The sequence below is a fragment of the Tiliqua scincoides genome, chromosome 16 (assembly GCF_035046505.1).
Source record: "Tiliqua scincoides isolate rTilSci1 chromosome 16, rTilSci1.hap2, whole genome shotgun sequence".
Lineage (NCBI taxonomy): Eukaryota > Metazoa > Chordata > Lepidosauria > Squamata > Scincidae > Tiliqua > Tiliqua scincoides.
Window position 1 is genome coordinate 7,017,317 of NC_089836.1, and position 21,458 is coordinate 7,038,774.

The 21,458-nt window shown below is 56.1% G+C and overlaps 1 protein-coding gene across 2 annotated transcripts; it reads right to left on the bottom strand.

The window, feature by feature from the left end:
• Positions 1–79: 79 nt before the first annotated feature.
• On the bottom strand, positions 80–20,395 carry RABL6 (RAB, member RAS oncogene family like 6). Of its 2 annotated transcripts, XM_066610825.1 has the most exons (16): positions 20,202–20,395; positions 14,791–14,925; positions 13,921–13,968; positions 12,982–13,011; positions 11,588–11,640; positions 11,176–11,267; positions 10,788–10,928; positions 10,121–10,226; positions 7,736–7,839; positions 6,706–7,061; positions 5,333–5,492; positions 3,802–4,011; positions 3,381–3,711; positions 2,994–3,162; positions 2,629–2,687; positions 80–2,090 (listed from the first exon to the last, which is right to left on the bottom strand). In XM_066610825.1, the coding sequence occupies exons 1-16, from the start codon at positions 20,329–20,331 to the stop codon at positions 1,884–1,886; spliced, it is 2,331 nt and encodes a 776-aa protein (XP_066466922.1). In that variant the 5' UTR covers positions 20,332–20,395; the 3' UTR covers positions 80–1,883. The 2 variants fall into 2 exon arrangements, with proteins under 2 accessions (XP_066466922.1, XP_066466923.1); XM_066610826.1 differs by lacking the exon at positions 12,982–13,011.
• Positions 20,396–21,458: the final 1,063 nt, after the last annotated feature.

Sequence of the window (21,458 nt, forward strand, 5' to 3'; positions counted from 1 at the left end):
CCCAACACAGCCCAGGTAGAAAAGGCAGGACAGGAAGGCTGCCTGCATCCCTTGAGGTACAAAACCACAGACACACCTGTACAATCGAGAGCTTTATAAGTTGGAATGGAGTGCACTGGTGGGAGATTTTCTTTTGCAAGGGAGGGGGGAGAAAGAGGAACATGATCAAGACACCTTCATGAACTCAGTCAGATAACGCTGGTTGATTGATGTGCAGAGAACAAACCTGAAAGAGGTGGGGGGGGGGAGTTCTCCTCCCAGCACCAGATTGAGAGATGCCCATGCAGATTCTCCCCCTCCAACCACCCACCCCTCAATGAGCACTGCCTGTAAACAGGGGCCAAGGAGGTGGTGATGATGATTATCTGATGTGTACAGTGAGAGACTCTGCTGGATATGCAAACTGGGAAGAGTGCAGCTTCTCAAAAGGGGGGGTCAAGAAAGGAGCCAAACCATCCCCCATCAAGACATTTCTGGAGGAGAGGCAGAGCAGCCACTGCAGGAAAAAGCAGCCCCCCCCCTTCAAATTTCAGCCTCTGCAGCTGCTGGGGGGATAGGACAGAGGAGGAATGTTAAAACATAGTCCAAATACAATCTCCACACGCACACACACAAGGCAATGGAATGCACAAGAAAAAGTTGCCAACCACGGTTGGGCGGGAGGGCGCAGAAGAAAAGAAGGGCACAGCACTGCAAAAGGAGGGGGCGCAGGATTGGGGAAGCCACTCAGAGGGAAGAGCGGGGCAACTGAGATCAGGCTTGGCCCCCGACACACACAGCCAGCCAAGCACGTGCAGCGATCGAGGGAGCCAGGCCACAACTGAGAACTGCCTGCCAGGAACAACCTCTGCTCAGGTCCAGCAAGACCGGGGAGGGGGGGACGGGACATGATGACCATGTGCCACCAGTGAGAGGAGGGCAACTCCCTACATCTCTGCCTCTCCCCAAATCTCATCAAAGAGGCAGCTGCCATCCCAAAGGGCATTTTTAAGGTGCTCAAGAACCAGTCAGCTGCCCCCACCGTAAAAAACTAAATTTCCCTGCAACTCTCAGGAATTTTCAGTAACTCCCAATCTACTAAGACAAGTCCCTGAGGGGTTCTTTGCCAAGGGAGGGGCCCAGTTTCCAGGATATGCAAAACATGATACTGAAAGAGGATGGAGGGCGGGTGGGGGGGGCTCCCTCTCTCGCTCCAGGGATTCTCTTCCCAAACTGCACAGCACAGGCGGGCGCTGGAAGCACCTGGGGCCACAGAAGAAAACACGGCGGAGTTCTCTGGACCCCCGGCGGCAGCCCACAGGCACCAGGCTGCAGTGCAAATGGGTACAGCGCCTGCCCACCCACCCTCACTGCCCCTCCCCTCGTGCTGAAACCCTGCAGCCTCCGGGGTCCCCCAGCCCCAGGTCTACTCCCAACTGCTCTCCCATCGAGCACAGAGTCCATATCCACTTTCTCTGGTAAAAAAATAATAGCGAGGATCCGTGATTAGACGCCATGACCTCTGGGCGCACGAACAGTCACACTCCACATCAGGCAGCCTAGCGGCTGGGGATGCGCACGGGCAGCCCGTCCGAGGGGGTTCACGTGGAAGGAGGATGGCAGGGCCGGGAACCGGTGTGGCCTGCCCCCTCTCCAAACAATTCCGGGGCTGTGCTTCTACCTTCCCTGGCCCTGCCGCAACTCCTCCTCTGTGGCAGCCTGTGCAGAGCTTCTCCGGGTCCCGCCAGTCTTCTGTGAGTTCCACGCAGTCTGCGTGGCAGGAAAGAACAGCCACGGCTTCACCCAGCCGCCCCCCGCCTTAGCACGGCTGGGGGAGTGGGGGGGAGATGACACCAGCAGCCACATCCAAGAAGCACCTGCAGAGCCCGGGCAGCCGGGGTGGGCTACAGCTCCTCATAGTCTCCGCCCCCCTGCTGCTTGCTGGCACCCACCCCGCCACCCCCCAGGAAGGCCTCCAGTTCGTCGATCTCGCTGCCCCGGTCCCTGCTGCTCTTCTTCTTCTTCTTCCGGTCCTTCTCCTCCTTGCCCTCCTCCTTCTCCTTACTCTTCCTGTGTTTGCTGCTTTTCTTGGCTGTGGTCTTCTCTTCCTCCTGCGGGAGGGAAGCGGGGGGGGAGGGAGATAATCTGTGAGCATTCCTGGGTAGGGTGAGGGGTCCTCCAAAGACCGGACAGCAACACGGGGGAGGGGATGAACAACCTATGCTTGGCCACCCCTCCTCTGGCCCTGGCTGTTGGCCTGCCTAGGGAAGGGGGGAAGGGCGGATCTCCGGGCCACCTGCAACACGTTCGGCCTCCTATCGCTTTCCACTTGCTTGGAGGCCTGGAAACCTAGAGTGCATCCAGCACAGACCTGCTTCCCAACTTGGCCTCTGTCTCCAGCCACTCCCAGGAGTCTCTCAGGTCACAAGGCAGGTTGCCCACCTTACCCCCCAGCGCCAGAATGGCTGTGATCACAAGAGGCAGATAGTTCTGCACCCTTCCTGCCCTCACTGTGGAGAGTGCAGATGCACACGGCACCCCCTCCCCAATGTCCCTGCAAGATTTTGAATCACACCCCCCACCACCACAGGAACTGTGCTAGTGATGAAAAAGGACAACAGACCCTTCGAAGGCACCCCTCCCCCGTACCTCTTTGCTGCTCTTCTTTTTCTTCTTCTTCTTCTCCTTTGAAGGATTTTTTTCTTTATCTGGAACAGGTGGGCGGGGGGGCGGGGGAAGAGAAAAATCCAGTTCCAGTTCGGGTGACTGCCTGCAAAGCTGGGAAAGCCAGCTAGCGGGGGAGTAGGCCCAAAGCCCACTCGCTCCAGCCTCCTCCCTTCACCGAGCGGTCCCCAAGCAGGGGAAGGTGGAACGGTCCCCTCCAGCAGGAGAGCCGCCCTGCGTGTGCAGGTTGCCTGCCCACACCAGTGAAAACTACGCATGGCCTCCATGCAGCCCAGCAGCAGCTCTAGACACTTTCGACACCGAGCAGCCCTGAGAGGGCCTCTCCTCACCTTCCCCGCTGCTCTCCTTGGGGCCTGGGTCGGGCAGGCCCAGTCCAAAGAGGTCTGAATCGTTCACTGGTTTGAAGGAGGGCATCGCAGGCTTGGCCGGCTGGGGGGGCTTGGAAGAGGCCTCTTCGTCGGAGACATCCGAGAGATCCTCCCGCACAGGGAACACAACCTGGGGAGAGGGACAACGGCCAGGCAGTCAGGATCAGGGCCCCTGGCTGAGAGCCCTGGCAAGGGAAATGACGGGAAAGCACTCTGCTCAACGCCCAGACTCAGCCAGTCAGGATTAAACCCCCTAACCTGCCCCATTTCTTGCATCCCACAAGCCTCAAGTTGCTTTGTCAAACACAGCTGCACTGAGATGGGGAGGACAGACAGACAGACACCCACCGCCTTCTTCTGGCTGTCAGATTCCTCGCTCTCAAAATCTGGGTCGTCCATGACAAACGAGAGCATCTGTGTGGCTATCGGGCCCTCTGGATCGCTGTCCGACTCTTCGGGCCTGGCCCCCTTCTGCTTGGGGGCAGAGGGCTTGTTCTGGGAGGGGGCCTTTGGAGGGCAGGTGGGCGCTGCTCCTGTGGGGGCTGCAGGGGGCGTGGGCAGCTTGATGCTGCCGTTCTGCTCGCAGCCGGGCTGGGCGAGCAAGCCGGCCGGTGGCTGCAGGTCTGTGGCTTTGGTTGCGGCTGCTGGCTTCGGGGGTCTGGAGGCCTTTCTGGAAGACCTGAAAGGGGACAAAGGAGAACAGTCAGCCCTCCTCCCCGGAAACAAGCAGCACCTGCCTCACCAGGCACAGTCATTAGCCCTGTCCTACCGCTTAGCCTCTGGCTCCGTGACCAGGTCTTCGTCCGCCATGACCACAAACCCGGCACTTTGCTTGTCCCCTTCCTCCTCCTCGCTTGAGAGAGTGATGTCTTTGCTGGGGATCAGGTCTGCTGCTGGCTTGCTGAGAAGGCAGTCGTCCAAGTCCAGGTCATCTTGGAAGCCGGCCACCATGGGGTTCCCTCCCGAAGCATCCCGGTCACTGCGCAAAATGCACAGATTAGAGATAGGCTGCAGAAGGCAGGGGTGAAGGGAACAGAACCTGGTGCCCCCCCCCCAAATCACTGTGCATTAAACTTGAGGCTTTTGGGTTTCGATTAGAACACAAATAAGAGTGGAAGGAGAGAGAGTGGCACACACACACACAAGGCATTTCTAAGGCTGTGCAAAGTGTGGAAAAGGTGGATAAAGGATCGCCCCCCCACAAAAAAAAAGACAGGGGGAACCTTCGGGCCTCTGGTCAGGGCTGTGTGCCTTTGCACAACTCTGCACCACTAGCAGGACTCGGCACATCTCCGCTCGCCCTCGCTATTTCAAAAGGAGGCTGTTAAACCCCCGTGGCTGCCCAGGCAGGCTCTCTCGCACACGTGCCAACACATTAAACAAGCAGAACTGGGTCATTTCCAAGCGGATGCTGCATTAAGTGAGACGGCTCCGTTCTCTGGCTCCCACAAGGAGAAAGCGAGGCACTGCAAGGGGTGGGAGGCAAGATGGAAGGAATAAGGCCAGCACAGTGCCACCACCGAGATCCAGCAGGGCAAACCTATGTTGGCTCAGGGCACCGAGACAGCAGCTGGAACATGCTACATGAGAGAGTCATTGGAATACCGGCGCACGGCCGACCTTGCGATAGGATTGAGCCAGCAATGCTTTTGGGCGCAGGTGCCTTCCCAAGGGAGAACTGTTCCTGGAGAAGGAGCCAACACCCCTGCAGCAGAGTCCCAAAGCACGCTGGGAAGAGGCATCTTGCATCCAGCTAAGTGGGAGCAGGGGGGACACGGCAACACCACTCCAGAGCAACACACCTCCAAGGAACCGACTCCCAAGCCCCACCTTTCCATGGGTGCCTCCACAGGCATCACTTTAGCACTCAGTGGTGGCGCAAAGGAGGGGGCCCGTCGGCTTCTTGCTGCAACGGGCCTGTGGCCAAGAAAATACCTCCTCTCTTGGAAGGGAATGCAAGGCTGCCTGCCACAGAGACCCATCAAGAGAGGAGGGGCAGGGAGAAAGTAAGAGCCAACCAAACATTGTCCCCCCCCGCTACTGCACTTCTGTGCTGGGTTGTAAATCTAGTTCAGTCTCATCTTCAGAAACGCCACATGGCTGTGCCTTCCCAGACTGCAGCCCTCCTGCTGCCAGGGGTGGGGCTGGGCGTCCTACTGGAACCTTTCCCTATTTAAGGGTGCAGACTTAAGCTTCTTCTCCCAAAGGCACCCATTTCCGGTAAACACGCAAGGCAAATTTCCATTGCCTGCTTTCACGCCCGTGGGCACCCCCCCCCCGCCTCCCTATGCTCCAGTCACCTGTCGCTATCCGTGCGCACTTTTGTCCCAGGTCTCCCTTTGTCTCTCTGCGGCGCAGGGTCCTCCAGGAAACTGCGGTCCAGGCTGTCTTCAGGGACAAAATCCTCCACGCTCTGCACTTGCAAGGGAAGCTCGGCTTGTGGAGTCAGAGCGGCAGGGTCTGGAACAGAGAGGGACTTCAGCATCTCAAGCCCACGAGAGGCTTCTCCCGCCACCTTCCACACCTAGTGCTGGGCATGCACCACACCTCTGCGGCTGTGTGCCTGTGTGTCAGAGGGGGATTGGGGCAGGGCAGAGAAGGGCCAAGTAAGATTTCCAGAGGTTCAAGGCCTTTCCCCATGCCGTAGTATAAGCACACAAAAGCAGCAACGTGTTGCAGAATTCAGCTGTTCTTGGTGCACAGTTCTGCAGAAAATGCAGGGCTGCTCACACCACCAACTCCAAAACCAATGGGCACCCCCAAGAGACAGTAGCCACAGGGAAGAAGAGATCTGGATTCTCCTGACCCTCTACTGCGAGCTCCAAAACCCTCTTCCCACCAGGCACCCATCACCTATATACATACAGGAGAAAGCAGAGCGGCTTGCATAGCGCTCCCTTAAAAGGAGGACCCCTGGGACCATTTTGCCCAAAACTCAGGTACAAAAGGAAATGCTTCCCTGCTGCCCAAGAACCTTTCAACTGGAGATGCTGGGACAGAAGCCAGACTCCTGGCCAGGGCAGCACACGCACCCTCCAACATCTGTAGCCCCAGCTTCCCAGCCTGCAGTCTCTGGTCCTGCTCAGCACTCCTGCCTTCCTCCCTGCCAACACCAGTCTGATGGGCTGCTGGACTGACACAGCCACTTATCTTGAAGAACCCAGCACTGCTGGTGGAGACTATTCCCTATTCCCAACCCTTCCCCCCTGAACAATTAAGCCCTCACACCAGCTCGGTCCAGAGACAGCAGACTAACCTTGTAGAGACTTGAAGGCTATGAGTGGACACAGAGCAAGGGCTGATATCTGGGTGCCTTAAAGGCCATCAACTCCCACACTCTGTGCCCAACATCAGAGGCCCTACTACAGTTACATTCAGGAGATGTTTATAAGAGAGCAGGGCCTCCTTGGCTGGGGCGAAACACCCTCCATAGAGAGATCTGTATAGGCATGTGCTGGAACTCACACAGCGAAGACCTGGCTCCTTAAAAAGACCTTCAGGAAATTACAATCAAGCTATTGTAAGCCGAGTGCTTTGATACCGCACCATACCTCTCTTCTGTTTGAGTCCCCCTAAGGCACGAGGATAGGATATAAGGGGAAATGAGCCAATGAACTCTGGTGGCAAAACCTGGGCCTGTGTGGTGAGAATTCATGAGGCTCTGCACCCTTACCTGGAGGTGGAGGAGGTGTTTCAGGAGCAGGGGATGTCCCAAAGAGCCGAGAGATGAAGCTGCGCTTCTGTGGAGGGGCTGCGGCAGGTGGCGTGGGGGCGACAGCCGTGGCAGGCGGCTGCGCTTCAGGTGTCAGTGCAGGCAACGGAGGCATGACGGGTTCTGGGGAGCCAGCCGGATTGACTGGGCTCTGCTGCGGAAGCGGAAGGGGCGGCTGGGGGGTGCTGGGGCTGGAGCTCCCGGAAGCGTTGCCCAGGGGCACCACTGGAGACTGGGAGCCAGAGGAAGGGCTCTGCCCATTGGTCGCCAGGGGAGATGCGTGGCCCCGGCTGCGGGCCTCCATCATTTCCAGGAAGCTGCAGGAGACATAACATCAGGCTGAGCCAACAGGACTCCAACAGCTTCCCGCAAGGAGGCCTGTGATTACATTTCCCTTTTAACTCCTTTATGGCAGAAAAGTCTGCAAGGCATCATAGCCTGAAAGCTGTTTGCCAGCCTGGCTGCCCCACCACTTCTCTTTCTATTGCTTGTGAACTAAAAGAGAGGACAAGGCCACTTTCATCGTGCTCCCCTGCCTGGCCACGCTGAGGTCGATTTACCTGGACCAGACAAGCAGCTGTTCAGAACTGTGGAAAGCTTCTGGGAAGAGACAACCACTCTGACAAGCCAGCTACCCACCCCTACCCAGGGATATCAGGCCTGAGTCTGGGCCTTCCTGCGTCAGAGACAGGTGTTCAGCCACTGAGCACCTTCCTTGAGATGCAGGTGTGGGAGGAAAGAACCTCCAGGACAAAGCAGGAGTACGGAGCAAACTAAAACTTCCAGGATTCCTGCAGGGAAGGGGGCTGCAAACACAACTGAGACCCAAGGACACGAGTGGAAGTGTGCGGATCAGGTGGGGCCTTCAGTGGCTCTGCAAGGTAGGAGTGGGGGGGGGGTGCAAGCACTCCCTCGCTGTGGAACTGCTGCCAACAAAGCCTCCCGGCACAACACGTGGGTGGTTTTGATCAGGGGACTCAGCGGGATGTACATTTCGTAGTTCTGGTCCTCCGTCTCCTGCTGCACAGAGAGCTCCTCCAGCGTCGCGTCAATATCGAGCTGGTTCGTCTCCAGCTGTCGCAGCAGCGTCTCTCTCTGCAGGACAGAAAAAAAGAGACAAAGAACAGACTGGATCAGGATGGGTCAGGCGGTAACAGATCCCTCAAGGCTGTCGCCTGCAAGCGGACAGATCTGGTGTCTACCCCAGGTATCTCCAGAGGGGGGGCCGTGAATTAAATAGCAGCAGCTCCCAGTCCATAAGAAGTGACAACGGAGGGGCCCACGCAAGACCCAAAGCAGGGGCCTTACAAGAGCAGTGCCCCATCTACGTCCCTCAGGAAGGCAGAAACACAAAAGAAATGAAAACAAGCAGATCAGTGACTTTAATTTAAAGCTCCTTAATTTTATGCATCATGGATACCAATTTTGCAGTGGCTCTCCCGCCACCTAACCGGTGACCCCCGTTTTAAGGTTCACAGCTTCTTCCTGCTTTGGGCAGATCTGTTTGGTTTGTTGCATCATTCCTCTTATCTGCCTGCTTAGCAGACACATGGAAACTCCACGTTCGGGGCAGTGTGGCTCCGAGTGGCAGCTACTAACCCAAGAGGAGAGAAGGCGAGGAGCCAGGCTCCTGGCCAGCCAAGTCCTCCGCTCAGGTATGAAACATGCATGAGTGTAAGATGAAGACAACGCTGTGTAATTCAAGACTACAAGCAACTTATGGAACACCAGCAGAGACACAAGAGCAAGGCCTGCGTTCCACATAACCCAGGCTGTGTGCACGCCATGTTCCAACACCATCAGGGGCACAGAACTCCACTTGCCAAGAGTGTCAGTTCCGCCCTGCAAAGAGGCAATTTTCTAAATCTCAACAGGCAGAGGGGTAGCTGGATACAATTTCACGAGAATGAAACTTTATTCCCCCCCTTGTGATGGGCAGAATTAAATTCAGCAGATTTGCTGAATTCTTCTTTTAAAATTACTGCTAGTGCATCCTAAGAATACAGGTCTTTTCATTCTAGGAAAAGCAGCAGGCTCCTGCCCCGAGGGGTTTGCAAACTAGATATTAAAGGGGACAGAGGGAGCGAAGGGAATGGAGGCGGGGGAAACTGGGGAAGCACACGCAGCTGTTTTTGCAACACATACGTAGTTTAGGATGGTGGAATGGGGGGGTGACAATCCCTTCCTGGAAAAGGTGGGTGCTAAGAAGGGATTTAAAGGTAGTGAGCAAGGAAGCATTCCACAGGTGTTCTGGGAAGCTGCTCCAAGCATGAGAAGCAGCAGGGGAGGAAAGTGGAAGGGTCTGCAGGAGCAGGAGACCTTCACAGGGTTAAAGGTGGCGAACTGAAGCAAGAGAAGGCCCAAAGGAGGGGGGAGGTTACAGAGGGCTCTGAAGACATTCTGGGGCTGGCCGTCTCTTTAGATGGCTCAAGAGAGATCTAGTCCAACACCATCTCCATGCCGGACTTGCTGCAGGATGTGGCCATGCCTGTCCCTCCCCGCTACAGTTGACCTGCCTGGTGTTCAGAGGCCACTCTCCTCTGGATTATCACAAGACTGTCAAGAGCAGTCAAGTGTCACCCTCCTGACTTGCTTGAGAAGCCCCCGGGGCATGCTGAGCAAAGAGGCCTTTATCTCAGCTCAGTACGGAAGCTCTGGCACGCCCTCCAGCCTGACAGGCTGTGGAGAGGACGTGCCGGTTTTTTATAGCTGCTGCTCAAGCAAGCTGGCCCAGCTGGGCTGCATTTTGTTCACAGCAGAAAATCCCACACACCATTTATCACTTCAACACATTTGCAACCAAAAAGGGATCACAAAACAACAGACACTCATTGAGCATGCTTTTGTGTAGCACTCAGCGGCCCCTGGGCCTGGAAAATGGCACTGGTCTTCCTGACCACTAAAGTGGGCTGAGACAAAGCAGCAGAGGTGTCGGGGCTGATCTGCCTGCACCTGCCAGGCCAAAGAACAGCACAGCTGGCCCTCCAATTCCTTCAGGCACAGCAGCTTTTCTCAGATGGGCCCTGTCTCCTTCCTGATCAGTACAGAGCCTGCAACAGAATAGCCAGCTCTGGAAGACGTCGCTGGATGACAGCCAGCCACAAGGCCAGACCGTCACACTCTTAAGGACCAGACTAAAAAAAAACTGCACAAGTTTTGGTAATACAAAGGGGGGGGGGAATCAATACCTTGAGGGGAAAAATACCTTGCACAGGTAGTCAGAATATTGACACACAAGTCCCAGATTCTGAGGTTTCTGTACATTCTGACCAAAACCTGTGCAGCTTGGGCTCTCTGCTGAGAGTTGACCCCCTTCCAAACCCAGGCACAAGTAGCCACCCCCCTCCACTACTGCAAGGATGGGAGAAACTCCTACCTGCAGCTGCAAGAAGGGGATATTGAAGAACTTGTGCAGGTACTTGAGGCCAAAGCTGTTCTTCATGGAAGACTCGGCGTAGCGAAAATATGAGGAGCCAGGTGGTCTGTTTGCAGGGAACAGGAGGCAAGAAGAACAAGGCGCATGAGAGAGAGACAGAGAGAGAGAGAGAGAGAGAGAGAGACAGGCACACACACACCGGAGGAGGGTTGGCACTCTCCAATCTGCAAGCAAGTCTTCCCGCTCAGGACAAGCCCACGGCGCCCACATCGAGGCAGGCAGTTCAGTCTCGCGAAAGGGCTTATTATGCTGCTGGCTGCACTTCTGAAGGGGGAAATCAACACTTTGGGCCTTTAGAACAGCTAGCAGGCAGCAGGGGAACAACCGACTGCCTGGGAGGGACAATGCTGGGCATCACATGAACTGGGTTGTCAGAAGGCACAGAACTTACAAGGGTGGAGAGGTCATGGGGGGGGGAGAATCTGACCTCCCAAATCCCTGCTCTCTCCCTCTACTCTACGGTGCTCTCGCCTGTGAGGAACACACAGCTTGGCTTATTGAGGAATTCAGAGCCAAGCTCCACAGAGGCCTCAAGTGACACCTTGAGCCGAGAAGCCTGGCAACACACCCTGTCCCTCCCATCCAGCCGCAGGGCTGCTGCGCTCACCGGTTCAGGCTGTCGATGAATTCCCGCATGTCATCCGGCAGGACTACCCGGTGCTCGCCCATGTCCCGATAGTTGCCCAGCACACACACCGGAACGTGGGTCGGCACTTTGGGGAGCTCTTTCAAGATGTAGTTGAAGGTCCTGCGTCGGGGGGGGGGAGAGAGTCAGGAACACCTAGAAGCTCCTGTGGCCTGCTGCCGACACAACCGGCCTGCACATGGTTTTGAGAGCAGGCCATACCCCACAGCTGGGCCCAGCTGCGCAAGGCACTTTGCACACCACACTCAACACCCCAGTCCGCACAGAGAGCGGAATCCCCCTTGCCCGCATAGCACAGGGCTGACTATGAAAGCAACACAAGTTTGGGGAAGGCGCAAGTGTTGCTTACCATTGCTTAGTGATATCGAACATCATCACGACCCCGTTGCAATTTTTATACACATCCAGGAACTCCGCGTCCAAAGCCATCTCTGACTCTGCCTGGGAAGGGAAGAAAGCGAGGCCTTTGGTCCAGCTCAGAACCCGGGCCCTGGCTGGGTCCCCATCCCAACACTCACACAAGCCGTTCCTCCACATGAGAACTGTTGGCCCTTTGTACAGCCCACCCAGGAGGCAGCTGCCTCCCTCACCCGATTTCAAGAGGAGGAGAGTGCCTGACCTCCCCCTCCCCCCGACTCCAGGGAGAAGAAGTGGTACAGACAGCCCCCTCTGCCAGAGGCCAACCCTTGGCACAGCCTCAGGGACCAGCTGACCTGGCCCTGGTCTGCTACATGCAAACTGGGATCAGGAGGAGGCCTCACCGCCTGCGGGTCATTCTCCAGTTTCAAGCCGTCGCCTCTTTTTTTGCTCTTGCCTGTTGAAAGGAAGAGAAGCATCATAGGCCTCACAGTCACTATTATGTGTGCGGGGGACGGGGGACGGGGGAGAAAGTGTCCAAGGATATGCAGCACTTCCCCCCTCCCACAACCATCCTTCTCATATGCCGTTTTTTCCTTGTGAACTCAAACAGGGAGTTCATGCTCTTGGCAGAAAGAGACTCCCAAACCGCCTCGGTTCCCTGCTGCCTATCTCTACGTGGGGAAAGGTACTGGCTCCAGCAGGACCAGGGGAATGGAAGTGAGCAGGCACTGGGGCAGGAGGAGCAGGAAAGAAGGGTGCCAAGGGGGACCTGCAGCTCAGGGGCAGAGTGATGGCTTGCAGGCAAAAAATCCCACAGGTTTGACCCCGGCAACTCAATTTGGGTGGCAGAGACAGAGAAGTCATCCGGACTGGGTTCGGGAGCCTGGACAGAGAGCGCTGGGCTCAGTGAACTGGTGTTCTGACTCAGGCAAGAGAGCTTCACCTGTTCAGTGCTCAGTGGTAAAAGGGACAGTATGCAAGATGTGCAGATGGGAGGCCAACGCACCTCCCTTGAAGAGACCTCAAAGAGAAGGGCTGGGAGAGGCCCCACTCAACCTGAGCAGTTGCTGTCGGAGCCCACCACACTAAACCAGCGGGTCTCACTCTGCGCACGACAGCTGCAAAGTTCACAGGCGTGCAGAGCACATTCAGCCTGACTGCTGGCAGAGCTGCACAGCCCTGGCAACTCTCGGCCAAGTCTTCGTTTCCGTTTTAAGTCACCAGGCACAGAAACTAGAAACTCACAGAAGCCCAGCATGCCAAAAATCCACACTGGAAGTGTGCAACACACACACACACACACCTCCAAAGTAAGCAAGGTGCCCCTGTGCAAGCAAAAGGGAGCAAACCCTTCAAGGACCATCAGCACACCTCTGCTCATTCTGAGTGGGACGTGTGCTCTGCAGAAACTTCCCCTCCCCGTGAAGTCAACAGAGATTGTACAGGGGCAAAAAGCTGCACTGCTTCAAACAGCCAAAGGGTGAGGGGAGTCAAGATGCTCCGGGTCAAATTGCGTGGGGGCACGTTCTCCTGTGAGGCAGGGGACGGGATGCGACACAATCCTCTAACAGGATGTTCACACCCAACTCTGCAATGCATGCAGTATTTAATTTTTAGTTTCTGCAGTGTCACGTTCAGCCTTGCACCTTGCAGAAAACTCCAGGGGGAAAAAAAATCACACAGAGGGAAAGGGAAGGATGAAGCAGGGGGCGCCAGTCTGCGCAGCACTCCACTACAAGGCCCCAGAGGCTTTCACTACAGAAAGACCAAGGTCTAGTCTAAACGTTGCTCTCACCCAAAGAGTCGCGCAGGTGGATTTTTTGGCCTGAACACGTGGAGGCGGGAGAAAGACAGACAAACAACAACGTGAAATGGAAGAGCGAACAGAACAGCAGGTCAGAAGGCAGAATGCTCCTTTGTTCTTTAAGCTGCAGTTCTCCTCTCAGCCCCCAGTCTGTTCGACTCAAGCCTGACCCCCTGAAATCTGGCCCTTCATGAGAACAGTCCTGCAGGGTCAGGCCCAAGGGAGCAGTCCAGCAGCCCGACGCCCACAGTGGCCCACCAGCTGCCTCTGGCATCCTTCTCTCCTACTGTCACTCCACTGCATCTTGTTTTAAGACTTGCTTTACCAGGCTTGCTTCCCCCACCCACCATTAAAGTTGTGAGCACCCTTCACTCTTACACCCAAGACGACGGAGGAGTAAACACTGCTCCACCCAGAGGACTCCACCCCCTGTGTTCATGCAGGAATCACTGTCCTGATTAGAAAGCAGCAAGCCTGGGGGAGGGAATAATCGAATTCATGATTTCTCCCTCATGGCATATCATTTGGGGATTACTTTGGTAAAATCACAGAGAGCTGGAGCTGAAAGGGGCAGTGGAGGTCATCAAGAACAACTCCCTGCTCAGTGCAGGCAACTATGGCAGCATCCCCTGACCAGTGGCCATCCAGCTTCTGCCTCAAAGAGTCACAGTTGCTTGAGGCAGACTGTTCTGGAGCCAGGTGGCTCTTAGGAAGCTCTTCCTCAGTTCCAGCCTAGACCTCCTTCCTTGCAGTTTCAATTGAGAAGGGGAGAAGTCCTCCCCTTCACAATAAGATATTTAAGCCCTGGGAGGTGATAAGCAAGAACAGCTCCTGAGCATCAGAGTCTCCTTTCCAAATGTTTGCATGACTCATTTGAACAGGGGAGACACACACAGACTGCTTGGTCAAAATGGGAGGGGAGAAGCTTACCTTTGTCAACAACATCCCAGACTTCGACTTTCACAATATCATCAGTGGCTAGAAGGGGGAAAAGATAAACACACACAGCATGAGAAAGAAGACCTTGTCCAGAAGTATCCAAGCTCCAAAACATGGTCCAAGTCTTCCTGCCACAAGAGGAGGAAACCAACTCCTCAGGCGCTTCCTCAAGCCCACTCAGTCTGGCACACAGGAGGGAGAACTGTAGGCCCCTCAAAGAGACAAAAAAAGCAGCTTCTCTTGTAGGAATTGGGCCTTCCAAAACTCACCAGCCAGGTCTTCCTGCTAGCATGGGCAAGAATCCCAATGGTGGGGAAAGAAGCACTGCCCCCTTTCTCCTGGGGGGAAGTCCTACCCTGTTGGACTTTCTTTCCTGCAGAAGACAGCTTTGATGCACTGTTGGCATGCTTCAAAAAAACAAAAACCCAAATGGTAGAAAATTGTAGAAAGTGAGAAAAAAACTGCATCCCTTTTCCTCCATGAAGAGCATGAAGGGAAGGCGAGGCTTTTGCAGTAAGGACCGGCTGTGCCTCACTACTGTCTTCTGCAGAGAACCCCAAGCAAGCAGGGAAGGCGGGATGGAGTATGTGCATGTCAGAGTTGACACCACCAGTCTGAAACAAGACAAAGAGATTCCTGTCCCACTACAGCCAGGAAACACGCAGCCTGGCAGGGCCTCTAACTGATGATGGAGGAGGAGACATTCAGTGGCCTTGAAAGGAGTTTGCCTGCCTTGTATCCACCTCAGACTGCGAGCCCCTTCTGCCCTCTCTATGGTCAAGTGCCAGGTAGATTGAGACCACCATAAAGAGCCAGGGCCCTCTTGCCCAGCCTCCTCAGCCCTCCCTGCCTGCAGCTTACTTTTGTAATTCCAGTGGATGCTGGTGACTTGGATCTCCTGAGTAGGGATATATTCTTCCACAAACTTCTTGCCTTGGAGCCGATGCCACAGAGTGGTCTTCCCTGTATTTCTGTCCCCCCGGATGACGATTTTCACTGTGGAAGGAACCAGAGCAGAAGAGTGATTAAACATACACAGACCTGCCTGCAAGACCAAGAGGATAAGATCAGGCCAACAGGCTAAGACCGACAGCCTGACAGGCCCACTGCAGAAGAAAATGGAAATGGGGAAGGAAGCGAAAAAGAAAGAAATACAGATAACAAGTTTTACATAATGGTTAATAAAGGCTGCATTGTGATCAGGTGAAATGGTTGCTAACAGGGGCAGTACTAGAAGAGGGGGAGCCAGATGGCAACTGGTCCCAGCCAGGCTGATGGAGGGGGCCTCAAAGGCCCATCTCACCCTCAGTGGCAGTCAATGGACTGCTGGGCTCAAACTGTCCTGACCATCTTGAACTGCATAGTGCATTCAAACTGGTTGCCCGGGCCCAACAGTTGTTCCCTGGAAATGGCTGCCAAGGAAGCCTGGCAAATGCTGGTTCCTCAAGGCCAGGAGCAACTCACACTGGCACTCACAGGCCAGCCGCGGCATGCGGGAGTAGGAGAGGCTGGACAGGGAGGCAGACTGGGCCAGATCAGGTCTGACGGTCCCCGATGAATAGTACCACATTCAAGAGGCCCAGCCAGAACTCCCACCTGTTTCAAAACAGGGACTGAGATGGTCTTGGGTACTGTGTTGGCTTATTCTTTGCACCAGCTGACAAGGAAATGCCTTTGCAGGAGATTAAATGTGGCCCACTGGCGAGGGCAAAAGATAAGCTGGCCAAAGAATTACTCTCCGAGAGCGAGGAAAAAATGACTCATGTGAAGGGCAGGCATCCAAGGGATGTTGGCACAAATCTACCACGATATTATCAATGCAGAAAACTCTTGGGGTGAGGAGAGCTGCAGGGCATATGCAGAGATGGAAGTGGAAGGTCACATGCATGCGGGTGGACAAGGGGCTCCTGGTGCTTATGAGAAGGGCTGGCAGCACTTGTTGGACCATATATCCAAGTTAACAGAAGAGGATTTTCCTACTAATCAGGGCAAACTCAGTGGACTAGAAGCAACGCCTGCCCCTCTGCCTGTCATCACTCTTGGGCACCCCCCAGTCCCAAGCACTCCTAAGGGTTGGGCTGCTTTTTGGGGTCGGCACCTTCATCCTCCACCTCTGGGAGGGAAAACCCAAACTAGCTCCTCCCTCACATATTGGACTCTTCGAAGGATTGTAATTGCAAGCGGAGTCAGGAGCCGACTTCAGCTGAGAGGCAGAGTACCCCCATCATCAATAAGTTGATCAAATTCAAGAGACGCTACTATCTGGCTTCTCTGTCCTGGCTCTGTTAGCGCTGCAGACCTCCCTCCCCAGTGCTGGTTTCAGTGGCAGAAAGAGAGGAATGAGGCAACCCTATTTGCAACACTGAGCACACGCAGGAAGAAGGTTGAGCCCGTGTTGTGCAAGCATCAACAGGGGAGGGCGAGGGGAGTCGCTTCAGAAAGTTCACTAGGACAGTGACTCAGGCAGAGCAAACGAGCCTGCCATGGGGGACCAGGGTGGTGGCCTGAACACACTCCCCTAGAGACAGTGGCTGCTCCCCCTATTCCTCCCAAGCCCATGAAGTATTCAGGAGCAACAAGCATTCTGCATCTGCCAACCTGGAGGTTAGTCACACTTCAGGCTGCTGTGAACATTTTGCTCATGCGTGGCCAACACGCATCAGTGGAAGCCAGAGAGAAGCAAAAGAGGGTCGAGAGTCCCAGCAGTAGCTAGCAGCCAGGACTGTGCACTGGACCTGCCTTGTTCCTGCCAAACGACTGGTCCATCCTGCCCAGTCCTGGTCCTGCTCTGGCCAAGGAGGTCTGGCCCGCTACCTGAGAGCCCTGCTGCTAGTTCAGATGGCGGGGATACAACCTGGGAATTGATGCATGCTGGACCATCCCTGAACTGCAGCTCATCCCCAAAGAGAGGCACAGGGGTCCCTGGTCATTTCAAGTGCCAGCCTTTCCGCATGCATTAGACCCCTTCTAACCCACTCAGCCCCACAGCTGCCACTCACCAACTACAAAGATGGACACGTGCAGAAGAAAGACGCCCTGGAATCCAACTCTGTGTGCCGAGCACAGAATTAAATCTCTAGGCAAATATTTGTCTTCGGTGAAGTCGGCAGCACTTCCAGGCCTAGACAAGAGCAGTTTCTTGCAAGGTCTGCAGCTGGCATAGAAATACCACAGGCTGCAAAGCACTGGCTGCACCAAGTCCAGCTCCCCTGCATTCCCCACTGATGCTTCAGTTCAGTATGAAGGAAACAGGTCCTTGCCAGAGAGCGACTGCCCAGAAGTCACTGAGGATGACCAATGGGACCCCTCAGTTTCAAACTGAAAGTTCAGGCTGTGAGTGATTCTCTACGCTGAGGCATGGGTCTTCCTGAACCCCAGGCTAGTGCTGGCAGTCGAGAGCAGAGTATTTTCCCAGCCTTGTTGTACATAAAGTTTTTAAGGACATCAGGAAAGACCCTTCCCTCTGATTTGCTGCTAACAGAAGGACAAGCTCCAGCTAGAGAAGGGGTTTATAGCCCTGGTGGTGCCCCCCTCTGCAGAATGCTTCCTCAGGGATCTCAGGTCAGCTCCCTGACCCCCGGCCTTTCGCTCTGAAACCGTTCTGGAGTATCTTCTATCTCAGTTCAGCAACGGCTGCCACTTGAATGACACTTTCCAAACTGTCTCGTATTTTTAGGAGGCAGAATCAAACCGGGGGAGGGGGTTTAGAGTGGAGAAATCCCCCCATCCTATCTGCTTCTCTTCAAGTTTCACTTACCTGTCGTCAAGAAGAGAAAATGGATTGAAAACCTCCACAGCTGCCAGCTCCCCTTGGACGACCTGTGCCCCAACTCAAACCCTGAAATCGGATTTCAGGTGTCGCATACAAACACCGCTGTTTCGGAACACCAACCCTTGTCACCAATAGTCTCCCCAAACCTGCTGTGCACTCTTTTTGTCCACAGTGCTGAGGGTTGCTATGGAGACTGGGAAGCCTTGCGCTGGTGCAGCTGATGGAAAGCTGCAGTTAAATATAGCGGCTGGAAAGAAGCAGAGTGTCGAGATAAAGCACCACGGAGCGAAACTCAGCACTCAGAGGCAATGCACCAGGCTCAGAGGGCAAAGGAGACAGATGGCTCTCCAGTGCACGTCAAAACCCCGTGCTCCATGCACAGCTGCAGTTTTGCACTAAGCTGGTGCCCTCCAAGTCACAGCACAGACAACGACGGGGGCAGGAGCAGCTGGGGCCAGGCACTTGTGTGACGCATGCTAAACTGCAAGCCTGCCAGAGAAAAGCTGAAATGCCCATGATATCCGTTTCCAGGTTTAGCTATCCTATGCTGATCAAGAGTGTGGGAGGCTCTAGGCTGATGCCCAAAAGGGCCAGTGAATGGGGCCGTCAGCTGCATCTTGTAGCAATCCCCTCTTTTCCATTCAAGGGCCCTTTTGCAGTCAAACACTTATTTGTTTGAATCTCTATATCCGATACCTTGGGAAAAGGAACAGTCTAACGCCAAAACATCATCTCATCTACATGCAATGCAGTTTTTGCCTAACCAATGCACGGAGGCCATCCGTCAGCCTCCTTCACCACAGAGATAAGGTGGAGGCAAGCAACTCTTCCACAGCAAGGCAGGCACATCAAGGACACCAGAGCTACAAATCAGCATCTGCTGTTGACACAGCAAATGCCTTCGCCCCATCCAGTTACATGTCTCTAGCTATCTGCAATCAAAGTGTGCAACACAGAGCCCACTCTGAAAGACAAACTGACTTGGAAAAGACCACTCAGAACTCCTAAGCCCCCAAAATCAGGCACTGAGGGACCACCCACCTTCTCTCTCCAAAAGCAGAACAGCCCTCACTGTCCCCAGCACTCTTCCCCACCCTGCACAAGCAGGCAATAGTCCTGGACCCTGCATGTCACTCTTCTGCATTGGGCCGGGAGGGGGCTTGCAAGTTCTACACGGAGATCCACGAACCACAGTCAGATATAAAATGGTAACAAGTGAACCTGTGAAAGTAGCTTGGAGGCAGAGTACACCCGAACTCGCCCAGCAGCCTCTATTTAGGACCAGAACTGAGCTCACAGTCCCTCCACACACACAAATCTACTCCTGGCCTCCCCTTTCCCCACCCAACAAGCTTTTCAGCAGCCTAATGAAGTGTGGCCTGCAGGGCTCTTCTTGTGCTCCTCCTCTACATCAGTGCTTCAGGCTTGGGTCAAGTTGTGGAGTGGCAGCAACTCATGGGAATGAAAAGGGCTGAAGAGCAGTGAGTGGAGCCCTGCCAGGGCAAGGACATAAGAACAGCCCCACTGGATCAGGCCATAGACCCATCTAGTCCAACTTCCTGTCTCACAGCGGCCCACCAAGTGCCCAGGGAGCACACCAGATAACAAGAGACCTCATCCTGGTGCCCTCCCTTGCATCTGGCATTCTGACATAGCCCATTTCTAAAATCAGGAGGTCGCACATACACATCATGGCTTGTAACCCGTAATGGATTTTTCCCCCAGAAACTTGTCCAGTCCCCTTGTAAAGGCATCCAGGTCAGACGCCATCACAACGTACTGCGGCAAGGAGTTCCACAGACCGAACACACGCCGAGCGAAGGACAGGGAGACAGTGCCGGTTCTGCTCGCCTCTTGGCAACGGTCAACAGTGCCAGGCCACAGGGGGGTGGAGGAGGTGTGAAGGGGGCAGGGAGGGGGCTCACCCAGCGCCGGGTTCATCCTCCGCAACAAGTGTCTGGCTGCAGTGCTGTGGGTGAGGGAGGCGGGGGCTGCGGGCAGGTGGCCCCGGTGGGGGGCTCAGAGGTGGGTCTCCAGTCTTGGACTGGCTTGCTGGAGCTGGGGGTGGAAGAAGGGAGGAGCAGCTGTGGCTGGCCTGCTGTCCCAGGGCGCGCCCTGCCCTGCCCTGCCCCAGAGGGGGGATAAGGGAGCAGGGAGGGGGCTCACCCAGTGCCAGGTTTCCCACCTGCACTTCCTGCCCTCCGCAGCGAGTGTCTGGCTGCAGTGCTGGGGGTGAGTGGGGCTCAGTGGTGGGTCTCTAGCACCAGACGGGGATGGAAGAAGGGAGGAGCCCCCCTCTGCGGTCGTGGCTGGCCTGCTGTCCCGGGGCGACTGGGGCGCCCTGCCTGTTCTGCGAGGGGGCCTGCCCTGCCCTGCCCTCTCGGAGGCCCCCTCCTCGTCCCCTGCCCGCGGCCTGCGGGACTCCCCGCCACTCACTGCCGGCCTGCCGCCCCCAGAGCCCCCCCGGGAGACCGGGCCCGCGGAACTCCCCGCCACTCACTGTTGTACTGGACGCCCTTGGCGAAGCGGCGCTGCAGCGCCTGGTTCATGGACTGCAGCCCCGCCGGGATGGGCCTGTCGCGGCCCGCGGCCTGCTCGGAGCCCACCAGCTTCTTCAGCGCCGAGAACATCCTGCCTGCGCGCCCGCCGCCCCGGGGGAGGGCCGCTCACTCCGCCGTCCGCGCCCGCCGCCGGCCCGCCGCGCGCCCCGCCGCCGCAGCCCTGCCCGCCGCCGCCATCTTGGCTCCGTCCCCCTCACCAAGCAACGGCGAGGAGGCGGAGCGCTCTACGGGGGCCGCGCGGGACAAGCCGCGCCGCCGTGTTGGCCGGAAGCGGTTCGACTACGGGGTCCGGCGAGGGGCAGCTCCAAAAGCGCGAAGGCGTGCGGGTGCCCACGTAGGCCAGCCTGAGAAGGAAACGACCAGAGGCTGCCTGGGAGGGACGGCGCCCGAGGGGCCGTGCAGCGCTCACAGCTTCCCGCCCAGGCCCCGAGGAGAGAGAAAGAGGCGCCTACGGCGAGCCGCTTGGGACACGCGAGGAGAAACGCGCTGCCCCGCCGCCACCTTGGTCGGTCTCCTAGCGACCAGGGAAGCTTGGAAAGAGGCCGCGTACGGCGGCCCGCGAGGCCCAAAAGGTACGGGGCAGGGGAAGCACGTGGTCCCAGGCGCCCCTTTCAAAGCACTGCGCGCTCCTGCTGTTCAAGACACGCACAGACGTGGCAGGAGCACAACCACAACACAAAACCCCCGAAGGGTGGGGAAGTGCCACAAAAGCACAAGCAGCAGCAAGCTCAAACCATTAAATCCTGTGCAGACCAGTATAAACCAGTACAGACCAGTATAAGCGCCCCAAGACAGGGCAGCAAAAGTCAGGCTGGATTAGAGAGGCCTCTGTGCCCTTCTTGTGATGCGGGGGCGTCACGCGCACCCCAAGGAGACGAATTCCACGAGTGGGGCCACCACCAAGAAGGCCCTGCTCCCGTAGCAGGTGTGGGGCCCGATCCTGTCCGACTTTCCAGCGCCAGTGTGGATGCAGCGCGGCCCCAAGGTCAGGGGACAAACCGCTGCCCCCTCACAGCAGGGTGCGGTGCACGCCCCATTGGCACAGCTGGATCAGATAGGGCCCTTACACTGCAACCCGACGCGTGTCTACTTGGAAGTAAGCCCCATTGTGTTCAGCAGGGCTTACTCTCAGGAAGGTGTGTGTATATAGGATTGCAGCCTTAGGGGCCCATCCTATCCAACTTTCCAGCTGATTG

Excerpts from the sequence above, each read along its gene's own strand:
- RABL6 (XM_066610825.1), bottom strand. The coding sequence starts at position 20,331 with ATGTTCTCGGCGCTGAAGAAGCTGGTGGGCTCCGAGCAGGCCGCGGGC. Across the intron at positions 7,062-7,735 it reads GAGGACCAGAACTACGAAAT|CTTCCTGGAAATGATGGAGG; the intron begins GTACATCCCGCT and ends TGTCTCCTGCAG. Across the intron at positions 5,493-6,705 it reads AACACCTCCTCCACCTCCAG|ACCCTGCCGCTCTGACTCCA; the intron begins GTAAGGGTGCAG and ends TCTCTGTTCCAG.